General features: G+C 33.2%; 1 protein-coding gene across 4 annotated transcripts; it reads right to left on the reverse strand.

Annotated features, from left to right (window-relative positions):
• Window positions 293–3264, reverse strand: LOC109329134. Of its 4 annotated transcripts, none has more exons than XM_019562808.1 (4): window positions 2697–3264; window positions 2455–2663; window positions 2272–2318; window positions 293–688 (listed from the first exon to the last, which is right to left on the reverse strand). In XM_019562808.1, exons 2-4 carry the CDS (start codon window positions 2591–2593, stop codon window positions 446–448), a joined length of 429 nt encoding a protein of 142 aa, XP_019418353.1. In that variant the 5' UTR covers window positions 2594–2663; window positions 2697–3264; the 3' UTR covers window positions 293–445. The 4 variants fall into 4 exon arrangements, with proteins under 4 accessions (XP_019418353.1, XP_019418352.1, XP_019418354.1 ...); XM_019562807.1 differs by having other exon boundaries at window positions 2455–2905; window positions 3055–3263; XM_019562809.1 differs by having other exon boundaries at window positions 2455–2587; window positions 3055–3261.

Below are 19280 nucleotides of genomic sequence, written 5' to 3' on the forward strand. Positions count from 1 at the left end.
TCAAATGTATAATTGTCATTTAATGTTTTAAAAAGTTTTGTAACGACTCTAGTAAAAAAATGGCAACCCCAAAAATTCAAATTTCATATAATGTTTCAATAAAAAAATTCAACAATTTTTGTTTTCCTAAATCTCACTTTACCTCTGCATTTCATGTTTTAAAGGTAACAGTTTTTGTATTTTTTAATCTTAGTCTATCACACACAATTGTTGTTGGAAATGTTGATAGACAATTCTTAGCTGATGTAGCTATTTTGTTTATGATAAAATTATAGAAAAACTCTCAGTCTACATAACTACATTTGGATTTAATATATGATGAAACCTAAGTTATATGAAAATGTACCATGTGTAATGATGAATTATTATACATATTATATTCTTGTTTGAAAAGCAAGCAACACCACATGTATTAAGAGAGAGGGAGAAAACACCACAAATACGTTCATGGCATGTTTAACTTGTTCCCACACATGCACCTCCATGCTTCTGGGTAGTACTCTGCGGTCACCGATGTTCCGGCCGGCACCGGCACATGGACGGGCCTGCATGGTGTGCAATTGCCGCACTTGGATGTGCATTGTGGTGGGGATGATCCAGGTCCACCTAGAAACCTTCTCGCCAAACCTAGGGAGAACCCTTTTTTGCCTTCAAATATAATGCCTTCTCCAATTCTCTCCTCAAATTTCTGCCCAAATTTATTTATTTGTCCAATAATTAGTGATCAATCAACAAATTCAACTTTATCATGCAATGCAAAGACATAAACATAAAACCAACAAAATAAGTCTAACTTATATTTTACATATATCAATTGAGTTCGAGGCAGGTTCGAGATAGGGTATTAGCTATATCAAATACAAATCCAAAAGTTAAATTCACGTAAAATATAAACTCAGTCACATCAAATTTTCCATATTAAATTTGAATTGAGTTCGAATAAGTACTCAGACATTCAATTTTCATTGACATCCCTACTTAATTGATTGTTTTGGTTTATGATACTAATGTTTAAACACCACAATTGGTCATATCATTAATTAGTATGGCATGTACCACTTGTTTAGCTATATATCATTATCAGTACCTAAAACCAAAATTTTAGAATATATGTAAGAGGGAAAATAAAATAAATAAGAAACTAATATATTTTCAAATTAAAAAAACATATTTACACCTGAGATATGTTTCTCAATTTTTTTTTGGGTATTATTAAGGGTATTCATTCACCTTTTTAGGTAAAAAATTAATTCATTTTTGGGATGTATGATTGTACTTCTCAACAAGTGTCGCTTACAGAAATTAAAACTTTAACCTTTTCATTATCTTAAAAATCTAGTGAAACTTTACATCACTAAATCAATACATTTGTTATGTTTCTCTAATTACTAGTGTGAGGTGGGATTATAAATAGTTTGTTATACTGAAGTTTGAAGAGTGAGTGATCACTGCAGTGTGGACCCAATGAGGAAGCATATGGGACACTACACTGACCATGCATCAGATGGCTCACATTGTAATGGTCCTGCACCCTGCACCTTTTTTGGCTCATTTTAGAATCGTATCACTTTGTTCTAAGAGAGTATCTCTGAGGATAAGAATTTCAGACCGTCAAAAATATCTTTTCCAATGCCAGAATTATATTTACACCTAGCAGCTTAATTATCATGACATATATAATCCCTAAGGTTATGTTCAGTTTCAATTAATTTCATATAATAAAAAACAAAAAGTCCTTAATTTCCTCTTATAATACATAACCCTCTAAACTATGATAAAAAGAGTAAACAAATGTTTGATGTCAATTTTAACAGCAAGAATTAACACGTGAAAAGTATGTATTTCAACATAATCCTTAAACACTTAACTCACGTGCAGGGCCTGCACCATTAAATTTAATGATGAATATAGATTTATATTTATTTTTATCACAGTTTAAGATGCTATCTGATGCTATAAAATGAAGTTCTTATAAAAAGGGAACATGCTAAACCTTAGGACTAGGAGATAATGCATCATTTACTAAAAAAAAGATTTTATCATCTCTAGTTTGATGCCACATTCCAGAATTGCACTGATAAATCAAGGTTTATGTTTATAACAATTACATGATTTATGTGTAAACATATTATCACAATAACAACCATTATTATTAATGTACACTTTATCTTCAAGAATCATAGTAATATGGAACAATTGATTAGATTATGAGAAAACAAACATGCATTTGTGTTATCTATATAGATAACTAATTTATTAGTCCAATCCTACCTGAGAATCTGTATCAGCTTTGTCAAATATTGGGCACATGCTAGCATCTACATTGGAAAAAGGGGTATGAGTTAGAGGAAAGTGCACACTAATTTTATGATATGAATTAGTTTAATAGGGTTAAGCAGAATCAGAGTAGTGGAGAATAGTAATGGAAGAGTATAAAGGGTCTTGCTTGCATACCTAGACATGTAATGGTGGAGCTAGTTGCATTGCTGAAAATCAGTGTGAAAATTGATAGCATGAAAAAGAACTTGACTTTGCCATAAAGATTGGTTTTTTTTATGACCTTATTGGTATTTGTATATCTCTTCCTCTCCATGAACAAGAAGAAAAAAAGACCTTCAGAAAGACCCTATAGTAAGTAGCACCAACACTATAATGGTTCAAAACTTCAAATATATGCCTCACACACACACTTTAACTATGACCCTTTAAGTTGTAGGGTCTAACTCTCAATTCAAGATATATACCAATAAAAGGGTTTACTTACAAGTTACAACATCTAGTTTTGTACTTTCAATCATGCAAATATGAAGCTAAACAAACCCCTAAGTACCCCAACACTTTGAGTCCATTAGTCTGAGAACAAATCAGAAATAACACATGTTTTCAACTCCTGAGTGCAGTATCACTGCAATACATAAATATACAAGCTAGTTATAGAGAGAAAAATGTGGATTCAATGTCTTGGCTTATCTAGTGAGGTGTTTGCAAAATGCATGGTAGATGAAAAAAAAAGGTAATAAAACAAAGGTGAATCTATGGCTTCCTAATACTTACTATGTTTGGGTCTTGGATTCACTTGCAGGTTTTCTTCTGAATTTCAACTATTCCCAAACCCACAGAAAATGAAATAACACCAATGCTTTTCTCTGCTCTCTCTGCAACTACCCTCAATTCCACTCTTTGTGGCCTTTTCTCTGCTTTTCCCTTCTATATAGTTTTTTTTTCTAACAGCAAAACTTTGTAAAACTCTTTCTTTATTACCTACTCCATTTTTTAACTGCACCTTGTGTTCTTTTCCACTTCATTTCAGTAATAATTCACACTTAATATATGTGTCAGAATTTAAAAATTGGTAAGGTTGATGAAAAATGAACCCACATCTAAACCCAAAATCTTAGATATATTAGTCGGAATCTCAACCCCTCTTTGTATTTTAGTTATATATGTAGTATATAAAGAATATACTATTTAAAACAAATTGCTATAAACATAGATTTTTATATATTTGGTTCTCCTTTAGGGTAGTGTGGATGATTCCATCCATCATATCCACACATATATATATATATATATTTATTGTTTTTTCACTTTGGGGTGTATTTCACTCATGCTTCAATTCCTAGTTGGCAACACCATTTTTTAACTGCACCTTGTTGTTTTCCACTGTCATTTGAATAATAATTCAGTCTATATGGGGTGCAGAATTAGAACATTTTTTTTATATAGAATGATATCTTTTTAACTCTATGAATAAGGATCTAATTTTTTTGGGTGATTGATTATCATTTCAGATAAGTGCGTTCCAAAAAATCTAATATTTAACCTTATATCTAGTATAACTAGAAATTTAATGAAGTCTTACACTATTAAACCATTATCTTCGAAGCAGAATTAGAACATGGATGTCCAAGAACTTGAAATTAAAAACCATCTATAATTAAATTGTAAAATTTGCACAGCTAGGTATAAATGTTTATTTAACTTGTTCAGATGTATAAATTATTGGTGCAGTAGTAGTATAATCTGTGGTATTTAAATGTATTGTAGCAACTTATAAAACAACACAATCTTAAGTGTGGATTTCTCATTTCCTATCTAGGCATTAGAATGCTCAATTTTTTAGGATTAAAATAATTGATTCAAACTTCAAAGGTTGGATTTTTATAGCACTGCCCAGCACTTTAGCCATCATTGAGAATTGAGATCTGAAGTGCATGGAATATTTTGGAACTTGCATTAGAGATTAATTTTGTTCTTAATAATTCACATAAATACAATATTTTTGTTCACTCTGTTCTGTTTGGGAATGAAAAGGCTGAAAATTCACTCCATATCTAGCTGCTTATATATAATAGTATAAACCATATTTTGGAATTTGGAGATATATAACATTACCAATTAGAGGGAAAAAACATAGGGAAGTCATGCAGGATGTGATCTAGTTCTAGATTATATTATCCTTATTACATAGGAATTATTACTATGATAACTATATTTCCATGGACACTGGTAATGTAATGACTAATAAAGTATTTAATAGCTTCATCTAAATAACTACCTATGATATGAAGGTATTATAGCAACTCTTATCATGTGTATAAAAATTAATTTTTTATAATTAAGTTTATCAGTGAACTTATATAATATTACATATTTTAACAAAAAAAACTATAGGTACTTTACGGGATATAATATGCTTACTTTTTTTTTTTTAATTTTAATAATTTTGTACAAATAATTACAACTTTTCAAATTTGATAAGCCAAATCATACAAAAACAACTTATTTACTAAATAGAAATTTTAAGCATACTTATGAATATAAGACTCAGAATCTCAACCAAATAAACATATTATATCGTATCTCCTCATATAAGAGGAGATAAATTATCTTTTTCAGCCTATAAAATCTTGACACGTGTCATATTTAATCATTCTTTATAAAAGTATTTTTAAAACTAAATAAAATAATATATATATCATATTTTTACTAGCTAAAAAAAATAAGTTATCTCATGATACGATGAGATAATTTATTCTCTTATTATATGTTGCTCTTATCCTATTCTTTATTAGATCATGTCTTTTTAGGCTCTTCTATTAACTATGCTTTACCAACAATTGAAATCTAATTTCCAGTTAGCTTTTTATCTTTTAAAACATTTCAGGATGGGTTTCATGAGATATCCATTTGGTTTGGACTTTTCTATCAAGGGGTCAAAGTTTAACCCCTCTTAATTAAGCATTTCTTATATTACCTCCATCTGTCCAAAAAAAGATGATAAAATATTATAATGAAAATTGTCTCAAATCAAAGTATCGATAATAATTAAAATGTTTAGAAGTTGATTAATATAAAATGTGATTTATTTATTTTGACATTTAAAAATTTTGCCATTATTTTAAGACATAGGGAGTAATATATAGGGGTAGTATTGAGACATATAAGTTCCATCTTTGGGTGACAATAAAGGACAAGGATTCTGATTATGGCTATGGTCTTAATACTACTCACTAGATGGCTAGGATAATAGGTACGCACGGACTTGGTGAAAACGACGAACTTATAACAAAACACGACCATTGTGGACCAAGATAATATGCTAAAGTGCGGTTCGTGTGTTTGTTCCGTTTAATATTGCCACAATAATTGTGATCACCATTATTTTTAAAGAGTGGTCATACATAGTTTTTAAATAAAACTAATTCATTTGGTTTAATAGTCTTAAGTTTATTATCTTAACGAATGGGTGACATTAGAACATTACAACAAGAGTTGTGAATTACTGAAAATCTTTTGAAAGGCTTAAATCTCATATTTGGGTATGACTCAATCTTTCATTCACATAGGAAGGAAATATGGACCTTGGTGTTTGTCCATGTTGAGAGGTCTTCATCCATGAGTTACAACATTCCTCCATAGACTGAAGTGAAAGAAATATAGAAGTGAGTTTGACGCCACATCTTGACCCAAAACCTTAAGGCATTAGGTCTATGAGTCAATCCACTTATGTGCTCTTTAATTCATCAATTTTTGCTCAATGTGAGACTTTTTCATTCACACTTGGATACCTAACAGTCCCAAGGGAGTATGGATCATCTCCATTAATGTAGAGATAAATATTATTTTAGTTTTAAGGATTAAAATGTCATGACAAGTGTAAATAGAATGATAAAATTATCCTTTCATTTTGTTTTTTGTCTTGTTTTATAGGGCATTTCACTCTTCATTAATGGAATGTAGAGGAAAATACTTTTTTATACTTAGTAATTTTAAGGAATAAAATGTTATTACAAGTGTAAATAGAATGATAAAATTGTCCTTTCATTTTATTTTTTGTCTTGTTTTATAGAGCATTTCACTCTTCATTAATGGATAGGAGTTTGGCGGGTCCCAAAGATACAAAAGTATTTAAACACAATGTGCAATCATGCATTAGATGCAACTCTTGGAAGGTAATGTGTTTGAACACAATTGGATTAAGAGTGAGACTCCTCTCTATAGAGAGGAGAGTGATTTTTTCCTTTGAATTTTAAGAGTAAATGTATAATCTTACTCTAAATAAAAATGATACAAATATCAATATATATTACTTTTTATTTAATATTTTGCAATACTTCCCTCTCCATTATTAAAGAGGAGTCTCACTCTTGCATCAAAGACTGAACTTTATTAATATGAACAATTTTAATGCAAAATCATAACTTCACTATAATCACTCTGATGACCCTTGTCTCATGTTTTTATCTTTGTCTACAACCATTTCTAAACATTATATGATGTATGTATATTGTCATTAATAATTAGGCTTTATAGAAGGCAATGACTATGAACAGGAAATTAAAGTAATATAATATGATTGAGATGATTTCCTAATACAACATATTAGAAAGAGTGCAAATAAGAATATAGATGGTGTAGTTTGAGCAATTCCATGCATTATATAGTAGAATATCATATAATAGAAAGAACTTAATAGTTTTATGGTGTACATGACATGATCAATAAAAACTATTTGCACAATTGAGAACCTCTTAAAGAGAACTACTTAGTTTAAAACTCAAACTCATCATCAGCAACATTACTACAATATCCATAAACAACATTCAGTCATCTATTAGTATTCAGAATATATTATGATCCAACTAATAAGTAGTCCTTCTTGTGACAGCCACTAATATTCTTTAGTATGATCATTAGATATTCCTTTTTATGGTTCATTTCTAAGTGAAGGATACCAATTATTATGATTTAAGTATATGAGTAAAGTTAACTATAAAAGACTAGTCTATTTGGTGGAAAAATTTAATATTTTAAGTATCACATTAAATTTGTTATGTTACCCGATGTGAGACTTATAATTTCTCTTCTCAAAATTGACAATCCAAATTCGGAAGGCATCAATTATGCGAACCTGAATCCTTTGTATCAAAAGTTTTTTATCCCTTTATATCAAACTGATAGGATTTTGTCTCGTAATAAAAAATACACGTAATTGAAAATCTCATTAATTGACATACTAATACCGTTAGGTATTTGATAAAATATCATTGAACTGGTAATGCAAGACAGAGAAATCTGGGATAGAGGATATGAGGATTCCAGTTATGTGAGGACTCATCCCTCGTGGTATACATGCTGATCATATTAGGATATTTAATTATATATCACAAGGAAATAAAAGAAGTGGATGACCATCTTTTACATCAAACATTGTCTTTAAGATAGAGATGATGCATGGAAGAAGGGAAATCTGAAACACAAACCGAAAGTTATGGAACTGAATGGACAAGTGGTACCTATAGGACTTTTAGCATACTAGCCAAACACAATAAAGTAGTAGCTATAGTTCTGCAGCTTCTAGCCTCGTGAACAAACAAGTTTTATTGCATGATTGAGCAAGTGATAAGATTTGATAGATAGTGTTATGGATGCAAAAGGATAAGCCTTACTATCTTAGAGATTCAATTATTGTTTTTGTTTAGAAATATATACTTATTTCATGGAATAAGTATGTATTGGCTAAACCAACTATTTATGGCTAGTGTGGGTTTATTTGCAGGTTAAGTTGTATATGATGAACGTATGCTAAAGTATGAATGGGATAAGAAGTCAAAGACAATATAATCCATGGAAAATCTGATGCCAAATTCATCAACACAACAAATAATTTTCTCAACTCGTACTAATTGTGAAGAGCAATAACAAAAAATAGTGGCAACAAATAAAATTACACAAGAGATACCAAAATTTTAACGTGAAAACCTTCCTAATGTGAGAAGTAAAAATCACGAGCACAAGTCAGTTAATCAAACTCTACTGTAATCAAAATAAGAATATAAGAGTGTCTCAAATACCACAAATCTGCTTAACAATAAGTCAAACAACATAGCAACAAACTTACAAACAATAACAAAGAGTCACAGAAAAACTAGAAAAAACAGCTACTGTGATGGCATGATTTCTCCACGATCCAATGGTTAAGAATGAAGTACCAACACTCGTGAACATGCGGTCCAAGTGCATGGCTAAACACTATCCACGACCTAAATTGAAACTCAATACCTGATACATGGAACTAGTATGGGATACATAAGTTAAATAAAGGAACCATGTAATTATGAATTCTAATAAAATTGACACCCATTTCATCGGGTACACATCTACTGTCTTCTTATACTTTGTGTCACTCCATGTCCTATAGACATGTGATTGGTCAGAAAAAATATATTTAAATTAAAATTTAATTATTAAATATTTTTCTAACCAATCATAAACTCATGGTATATGAAGTGACACAAAGTGTTGAGAGCATACGTGCTCCCCAGTTCATGTCACCAGCAACTTAAGCAGATCTCGCAATTCACTCTGTTTATCATCTTATTTCTCCCACCATGATGCACACATTATCCATATAATTATCTTTAGTCTATATTCTCCTTCTGTCCTGTAGAACTTGTTGAAGATAAGATCATCACAAGAATAACCACATATGAATAAACCTATTCTACTAAGTTGATACTCCACTCCAGATATTGAAATCTATGGGGCCTATATAAGCTTTAAGTAACTAGAACATTTAATGCATACTAATAAGAGAAAAAAATGTATACACTCACAATATATGAGTTTGATACATTATTATTGTATTATTTATCATTTATATTTAATTATTATTGACTCTTAAAAAAAATAATACAAATGAATTATGTATAAATTTTTATGCTAACATTGCATTGATATTATACTCTACTAATAACCTTATGATGTGCTCCTTTATATAACAGCTATTTTATTGTATCAATCAAGTTCATTTTTGTCTTATTTTATTCTTTATCAATGCTAGAGCTTTGTTAAATTGTGGATGGGGTGGAAAAGTAACTTAATGAATTTATGCAATAGTGTAAAAGTAACTTGTTGTCCTGGTTTAAATTCATGTATTAAAATTAATCTATGTATTATCTATATTTATTTGTATATATTTTTCACTTTTTTGGATAAGAAACTAATCCTTTTTGGGTTCATGATTACCCTTTCGATAAATGTCGCTTTCCAAAATTAAATCGTCGACCTTGGAGATTCAATTGTACTTTATAACACCAGACCAACACCTTGGTGGTAGTGAGTTAAATCTTTATTAAAACTATAGTGTGCACATGTCCAGTTGTATTAGTAATTTTATTGAATGTATTTTTTTTTCATATTTGAAGTTGGATATAATATTTCATTCCAAAGAATTGTATTAAAATATATTCCTAATTTTAGTCTGTTATTCAAAGAACATCAGTAGCACAATTATATGTGGACAATAACTTTATAACTATTCTAAAATCGGTATTATGTTTTCTACCTATGTATTTCTTTTTGTTTTCTAAAGTCCCAATTTATGTTATTAATATGATTGACAAAATTCAAAGACGTTTTCTTTGGGGAAGGGGTGACCAGAGAAAAGGGATGCATTAGGTGAGGTGGATGAAAGTTTGTAGGCCTAAAGAGGAAGATGGTCTTGGGCCGAAAAACTTATTCCTATTTAACTTAGCTCTTTTAGGAAAATGGAGATGACGTTTGTTATGTGAGGGGAGTCTCTTTGGGTAAAAGTTTTAAAATCGAGATATGGGGATGAGTTTCTAAGCAGTGGAAGGGGTGGTGAATTAGAGTGTTTCAAGAGGGGTTCTTCTTGGTGGAGAGAGTTAGGCGATCTTAGTCAGTCCAGGGAGGGAATATGTTGTGGTTGGGTAAATGATGGCATTCATAGATTTTTAGGTTGTAGCTCTTCTATTAAATTTTGGAATGATTTATGGGTGGGGATAGATACCCTTAAAAGATCCTTTGCAAGATTATTTCAGGTGGCTTTGGAAAAAGATGCAACTGTCGAATCCTTGGGTGCTTGGAGTAATGGGGTTTGGTCTTGGAGCATACACTGGAGAAGGAACTTGTTCGTTTGGGAGGAAGAAGAATATGAAGATCTCCCAAGATTCCTCCACAACTCTATGCCTAAACTGTTGGAGATTTTCCATATATAATCCTTAGATAGAATGCGGAAATCCTAATGATCATGGCTTTTTTCCTTTACCACAATGTTTATGTCCATACATAAACCCAAATGGAACGACCATACGTGTTATCCTTATTGCACGCTTAAATATTGTCATTATGACTCATGCATACCCAAATTATCCCGTCCATTAGTCCTGTCTCCATATCGAATCACAGTGAATTTCGCCATAGTCCTGTCTCCATATCGAACCACAGTGAACTTCGCCATATCAATCATGGCTAATTCAACAATGATCACCAACATTGACACAACTAAATGACATAGATTCTACATGAAATATGTAGCATGAAAATCACATGAATATGAACTGTACATGTCAATTTTCAACTGGTCCTACTTAACTTTAGTGAGATCCTTAATAATAATAATATAAAACGTTATTGTAAAAAGCATAAAGACAGAATACCAAACTGAATGATTAATCAACTGAAGTTTGAATACAAAGTATCCATACATAATACTGAAATTACATAGAACAAAATAAAAGGTGTGCACATTCTAACTCTCACTAAGAAAAAATCCTCACATTGCAAAACACCCGTGTGAGCAGTATGCTCATGAAAGACCTTGGGTGTGATAGCTTTTGTAAGAGGATCCACAATCATGGAGTTAGTGCCTAAATGTTCTACATAAATCTGTCCACTTTGTACTTTCTTCTTAACAACTAGGAACTTAATGTCGATGTGTTTCGACTTTGCTGAACTCCTATTGTTGTTGGAGAACAACACGGCTGACCTATTGTCACAATATAACTTCAGTGGTCTTTCAATTCTTTCTAAAATTCGCAGCTCAGTGACAAAATTTCTCAGCCATGATGACTGATTTGATGCCTCATAACAAGCTATATATTCAGCTGTCATGGTGGATGATGTCACAAGAGTTTGCTTGGTAGAGCGCCAAGAAATTGCACCACCAGCCAACAGATAAATATAGCTCGAAGTATATCGCCTACTATCTTGGCATCCCACAAAATCGGAGTCAGAGTATCCAAAGATCTCTAATTGGTCTGATATCCTATATGTGAGCATATAGTCTTTTGTTCCCTTTAACTACCTCATGACCCTCTTGGCTGCTTTCCAATGGTCCATTCTTGGATTACTCATATATGTGCCTAAAACCCCAACTTTGAACGCTATATCCGAACGCGTAAAAAATTGAGCATACAGGCTATATCCGGATGCGTATATACTTGAGCATACATAAGACTCCCTACAGCTGATGCATAAGGGATCTTTTGCATTTCCTGAATTTCCAGATTTCCTTTTGGGCACTGATTGAGACTAAATTTCTCTCCCTTAGCAACTGGAGTATCCATTGCTCTACAGTCCTGCATGCCATATCTTTTAAGTACCTTTTCTATATAGCTCTTTTTTGATAATCCAAGAATACCCCGAGATCTGTCTCAGTGTATCTGAATTCCTAATACAAATGAAGCTTCACCAAGATCCTTCATTTCAAAATTACCGGATAGAAATGTCTTGGTTTCTAACAAGGTACCCACATCATTAGTGGCAAGCAGTATGTCATCCATATACAAGAGCAAGAAAATATACTTGCTCCCACTGAACTTGTGATACACACAATCTTTGACTGAATTCATCTCAAAACCAAAAGAGAGAATTACCTCATGAAATTTGTGGTACCACTGACGAGACGCCTATTTTAGCCCATGGATGGATTTTGTCAATTTGCAAACCATATTCTTTCAAGCTCCCGTTACAAAAGTTTTCTGGTTGCACCATATAAGATATAAATCTTTTCATTAATGTTTCCATTTAGAAAAGCTGTTTTGACATCCATCTGATGAAGCTCCAAATCATAATGTGCTACAAGAGCCATGATTGTCCTAAGAGAGTCTTTCGATGAAACCGGAGAGAAAGTCTCTTTATAGTCAATCCCTTCCTTCTGAGTAAAACCCTTAGCTACAAGACGTGCCTTATAACTCTCCATATTACCATTAGAATCCCGCTTGGTCTTAAAAATCCATTTGCAACCAATGGGTTTCTTACCTTCTGGTAATGGGACAAGTTCCCAAACTTTATTGTCTTGCATGGATTTATACTCCTCTTTCATTGCTTCAATCCACTTTTCCGAATTGGAACTTTGGATGGCTTCACGAACGTTTAATGGATCATTGTCCATTAAGCCATCACCCTCATGTTCCAGGAGAAAGCAAATGTAATCATCCGGAATTGCATTTCTCCTTTCTCTAGTGGATCTACGCAAAGCTATAGGCTCTTGCACCTCTTGTCCATGTTCCTGAGGGTTTTGAGTTTGTCCTTCATGAATTACCAACTCATCTTGAGGAGGGAAAACATCATCAGCTATGTCTTGAAGAGGTTCTAAACTTGCTTCATCAAAAGCAACCATATGAGTCACATCTGGAATTGATACAGATTTTTCCTCTAAGATAAAGTTTCTAACCTTATCTTCCCCTTCAAACTCAATATCCTCAAAGAACGTGGTTGTACCCGTCTCAAATATGGATTTTAAATTTGGGTCATAAAATTTATAGCCTCTTGATTTTTCAGAGTAACCAATAAAATAACTGCTCACTGTACGAGAGTCCATGGAGTCCAATTTCTTTTCATGAGGCCTATAAGGCCTTGCCCCAGTTGGACATCCCCACACATGAAAATGCTTCAGACTTGGCTTTCGCCCAGTCCAATGCTCATAAGGTGTTTTAGCAGTTGCCTTAGTTGGTACCCTATTAAGAATATAAGCTGTTGTCTTAAGTGCCTCTCCCCAGAGTGACTCTGGTAAGGTAGAGTGACAAATCATACTCCTTACCATGTCCTTAAGAGTCCGGTTTCGTCTTTCAGACACACCATTCATGCTAGGCGATCCTGGCATGGTGTACTGTGGGACTATACCACATTCCTCTAGGTATTTGGCAAAAGGCCCTGGACGTTGTTCACCTGAACCGTCATATCTACCGTAGTATTCACCACCACGGTCAGATCTGACGCACTTAATCCTTTTGCCGAGTTGATTTTCAACCTCAGCCTTAAAAGTTTTGAACACGTCCACCGATTGGGACTTTTCATGAATTAGAAAAATGTATGCATAACGAGAATAATCGTCTATAAATGATATGAAGTATTGTTGACCATTCCATGAATTCGTAGGGAATGGCCCACAAATATCCGTATGTATCCATTCTAAGACGTCTGAAGCTCTATATGCACGAGATTTCGATTGTTTGGTCTGTTTTCCTTTTATTCATTTAACGCAAACTTTAAGGTTTGTGAAGTCAATGGAATCCAAAATCCCATCTGATACAAGACGCTCAGTTCTCTTTTGAGAAATGTGACCTAGGCGCTTGTTCCATAATGCACCTGAATTATTATTTTCAATCTTACGCTTAGTACCACGTGATTCCACATTCAGGGTTTCGCTATAATCAGTTATGATATTATAGTATTCAGCATATACAGATTGTCATTTAACATAAGTGAACCAGTTCTAATAACATTTGAATTTAAAGACAATTGAACCGAATTGTTTCCAAATGAACAACAATAACCAAATTTGTCCAAATATGAAACAGAAATCAAATTCCGTCTAAAAGACGGTACAACAAAAGTGTCTTTCAAATCCAAATAGAAACCAATACAAAACAACAACCTAAAATTCATTATAGCTTCTACCGATTTCCCATCGCCAACATATATGTATCTTTCAACATGATTAGGCTTTCGGTAGCTCAGGCAACCCTGCATTGAAACACTGATGTTAGAAGTTGAATCAGAGTCTAACCGCCAGGTGTTTCCAGGTACTGAAGTTAAATTGACCTCAGAACAGACCAAAGTAAGAAATGTAACTTTCTTAGCACGCTAGGCGTGATACTTTACACATTTCTTCTTTTGATTTCTAGTTCCTTTGCAAAAGTAACAGACATCAGCCTGCTTCTGCTTCTTTTGCACTGGACCCTTAACAGCTTCATTCTTGGGCTATGAAGTGGTTTTCCTTTTGCCCTTGTCCTTAGAGGTACTAACATAATGGGCACTTTCAGTCTTTTCTGGCTTCAGCCTTTCTTCTGCTTGCATACAAAATGAAATGAGCTCATTTAGAGTTCATTTCTCCCTTTGATAGTTATAAGATATCTTAAACTGACTGAATTGTGCAGGAAGGGAAAGCAAGACCAAATGTATGAGTAAGTCTTCCGACATCTCAAGCTTAAGGGCCTTAAGTTTTGAAGCAATATTGGACATTCCCATAATGTATTCCCTTATGTTTCCCTTACCTTGATACCACATGGAAATCAAGTTCTGAAACAGAGTACTTGTTTCCACCTTATCGCTCTTTGCAAAGTGTTTTTCAATCTCAGCAAGGAAGAATTTGGCACTGTTTATCTCATCCGAGATAGTACCTCTAAAGACCTCTGGAATGTCGCGCTTAATAATCATTAGACTCATGCGATTAGAGCGATCTCACTTCTCATAATGATTCCGAAGGAGAAGGGGGTTGCTCTACCCTTAATGCATAGTCTAGATCCATGCAGCCAAGAACAATTTCCATGTTCTCTTTCCAGTCCTTAAAATTCTCTCCATTAAGGACCAGAACCGAATTCAAATTTGCAGATATAGAAGCAATTGATGTAGCTGAATTAGACAAAAGACAAAATATTACAATATGCTCACAACTTAAAATTATCAATATGCTTAAATAATGGTATGTCCAAATCAAGATACCTAGTGCACCATTAATATCAAGTCTTTGGACAATGATATTAACTGCAAGTGGTACTCTTGTTGTAATGATCAAACATTTATAATAAGGCATGTCAACTGATGAATCCCTCTTTGGATTGATCCATCAATCACATGTATAAAATATTTAGAATTATAACATGTTCACATGTGTGTATGATCTTCAGCCAAATATTAACTTTCCTTTGGGCCAGCTAATACCCGCATGAATAATCATACACACTTACATCTAATACTCCTTATGAGTTATATCCATGAGAGAGGTCACTTTGGCGTCATTTCACTTCATTTGACTCACTTGAAATAACAGACAACTTAATGGATAACCAAACAACACTTAAAGTCAATGTACAAAGGTACCAAAGCCCCATAAATCTTATTATACTCTCACTTGGGCGAGGTACTCTCGCTTGGGCGAGGTACGCTCGCTTGGGCGAGGTACCCTCACTTGAGCGAGGAACCCTCGCTTGAGCGCAATAGAAGACACTACTTCTGTTTAGCTCCCGCTTGGGCGAGGCGTTCTCGCTTGAGCGCAATAGAAGCCAATGCTTCTGTTTAGCTCCCGCTTGGGCGAGAGCTCTACGACAGAAAATGAATAGGGCGATTTCTGCATCGTTCTTTTTCGGAAAATCACCCAAAAATCAAGAAAACACCAAAAAAATCAAGAAAACACCAAAAAAACATTGATTCATTTCGAATCTATATACACATATTTGATTTCATGGTGAAGAGTAAGAACATACCTTGATTGACCATTTGGAATCTCGAAGGTATGAGGGTGTGATGATCTTCCAGATGTTAGAGCACTTGATGGTTTTCCTTATGCTTCTCTAGAGGGGAATGAGAAAGCTAAAGTGAGAGGTGTTATGCTCAAAGTGATTCTGAACTCACTTGTGCAATTCCTTATGGTGTCTTTGCCTTATGGACAAGTCCTTGTTTATCAACACACCTGCCTCATCCGTTACTCACCAAAACCCGTTGCCCTACAAATGGGGACCATAACCCATAAAAGTAACCAAAGTGGTTACTACTTAAGTTGCAATAGTTTAAATTCAATCCCTTCATCAAATCTGAAATTGCCCAAAGGTATCTACACTTATAATATTTCATGACACATATACCTTTAGCCATCAAATTAATTACTGAAAACCATTTTATATTTTTGGCTAATTAAATAATGGTCATAACACAATTACAGAATTATATTTGTGACTCATAAATTGTCAGAAATTCTATCATAAACAACATACTGCTTGTGGACACCCAATTTTGTCCGACCTATCAATAAAATAAAATAAAATACAAAGATTTCTAAACAAAAATTTGTTTATCAAAAGTCAAGTAAATATGAAAGTTTTGATTTAAATGTTTAATTGTCAATCTCCATTAAGTAATATAATTAGGAGTTTCATTTTATTTAAGTAATTCAATTTGTAAAAATCAATCGAGTTAAAGAACCATTATGTTTTTCATTAAAACTTGTGGTTATAGAATTGAAAAAATAAAAAAGCGGATGGGAAGATGAAAACAAAAGGAGGTAACGTAAAAGGGGAAGGGAAACAAGTGAAAAGAAAAAATGGAAAGCCAATGTAACTGCTAGATAATTTGGCATGTATACATCCTATTAATCTTGTTGCTACTGGTGGTAGATAAGGAGGCCATGGTAGAGCACCCACACATTTTTTCCCAATAAGGAAACCCATGAAAACCATGATTCATTCCATCATGTACGTTTTCATATAACGTTCTGGGCAAAAAGAGAGAGAGCCAACTCATTTATATATTATGTGAATACCACTTTCTCAAGTCCCACTCATCTCAATGTCATAGAACCCTCATCCCATTCCCATAACACATATAATCCTCACAAGACATTGATACTTGGAGACTGTCCCTCTTCAATCTTCACGGTGATCCATTCCCTTTTCTCCTCCATACTTCTCAATATCTCTATTCATTTTCCACCTTTCACCCTCTTAAAGTGTTAGCTTCAAACAGAAAAGGAAGTAAAACAAAAAAACCTTATTCACTCAATCTTACAACTTTCCTTCTCACCAAGAGTGTCTAGCAAAGACACTTAATCATTAACTGAATCCTAAATTTTAGCACTTGAAAATAACTATCTATACAAGAGTCCCACCATCCCACTTCTCCTCCATTTGTTAGTGTTTCTTCACCTTTTTTTATCTCATATTTATAAACCTTATCATACAATCTCTCCAACGCTCCAAGCCACAGTAGCACCACCAATTACGTCATATATAAAATTTCACAATGAGCATTTAAAGCCTCTAGAATTTTAGAGATGATCTTACTTTGATTGTGCATGAGGTGGAAGAAACTTTGTTGTAGATATGCTCCTGTCGCCACTAAATCTTATACAAATAGTGGTGCAACTTCTTGAAACAAACAAAATTTTTTAATAACATTTTGATCGGTTGCCATTATCATATTAGAGGAGCAAATAAGGAATGATGGCAAAGTACTGAGTTAGTGGTAACATAGTACGCATCCATTAGCACTTGAAAGAATATGCCATCACGAATTGTAGGTTAGCTTTCCATTTAATTGGTTTCCTTTATTCATTCTTTGTTTATTCTAGTAAGTAGAATAATTATTGTTATTTGTAGCAATATCTATTTCATTACCAAATGAATTTTGTGGAATATTTAATGTAAAGTTATGGTTCAAGTCGTCTCTAACTCCTCTGAAAATGAGGAGAAGGTCTACGACCAATACAATCTCTAAGTTATTAATTTTATATATAAAAATAATTCAAAACAAGTTTGCCACATATAAAAAATAATTTAAAACAATTTTGCCATATATAAAAATGATTTCAAAACTATTTTATTACTTAATTTCATAATTATGAAAAATGATGCAACGTTATCTTATTAATCATGGTTCGAGTCGTCTCTAACTTCTCTGAAAATGGGAAGAAGGTCTATAGTAAAGTCATGATTCGAGTTGTCTCTAACTTCTCTAAAAAATCGGAAGAAGGTCTATGACCAATACCATCTCTAAACTATTTGTTCCATTGAATTAAAATAATCATATACTAAATATTTCAAAATCCATAAAATCAACTCCACCAAATCTATCAATACCAAATTGACATTTTCAAATAAAAAACAACCAGCCAAACTAACCAACCAATTTTTGAACTAGAACTACGTAGTCTTGATTTCCCTATTGCACCCGGGGATACGTAGGAGCAAGATAACATCTTGTCAGACACAAATATAAAAAATAAAATATTTTGTTTTACTAATTGAATTTTAAATGAATAAGTTTTAAGGGTATAAAAGTCTTGTGATTAGCGAGGGTACTGTTTTAATACAGACGGACGGTGTGCTAAAACCTTCCCTGATCCGTAATCGACTCTCAAGCTCAGAATCTCTATTCAAAGACTATATTATCCAAATTGGGCATAAACGAGAGTTTTCTATGTTTTAACTGCAAAAAATGTAGTGATGACTCCAAACCAATTGAGAGAGGTAGAAATCGGGTTCGTCTCCTCTTAAGTCGCAGAGTCGGTCGTCCAACCGAAAATCGGGTTGCGACACTGCTGATTCTTGGACTTGGATTCATGACGTAAGTGAGCAATACTCGGTCAAAAATGCTTAAGTCAGAACCTTGTTTTATTCAAGAGGCTTTGAGCTTCTAATGTTTCATCAAAGATGAAATGCTTAGTTTGGAGAATTGCTTTGGATTGGGTACCAACTAAAGTGAACCTTGCTCATAGAGGTGGATTAAGTGAGCAAGATAAACTACCTTGTTCTCTTTGTGGTGGGTTGGAAAAAACTACTAGTCACTTATTTTTTTGTTCAATATCCTATCTTGTTTGACAAAAGCTTTATTCTTGCTTTGGTCTTACATCTATCATTCACAATGATGTAATGACTCTCTTTGCATCTCATGAAAACATGATATGGTTGGAGAACAAGAAAAAACACTTATGGGTGGTTCTTTGGTTTGTCACAATTTGGACTATTTGGTTCATTAAT

The sequence above is a fragment of the Lupinus angustifolius genome, chromosome LG16 (genome assembly GCF_001865875.1).
Source record: "Lupinus angustifolius cultivar Tanjil chromosome LG16, LupAngTanjil_v1.0, whole genome shotgun sequence".
NCBI classification, from domain to species: domain Eukaryota; kingdom Viridiplantae; phylum Streptophyta; class Magnoliopsida; order Fabales; family Fabaceae; genus Lupinus; species Lupinus angustifolius.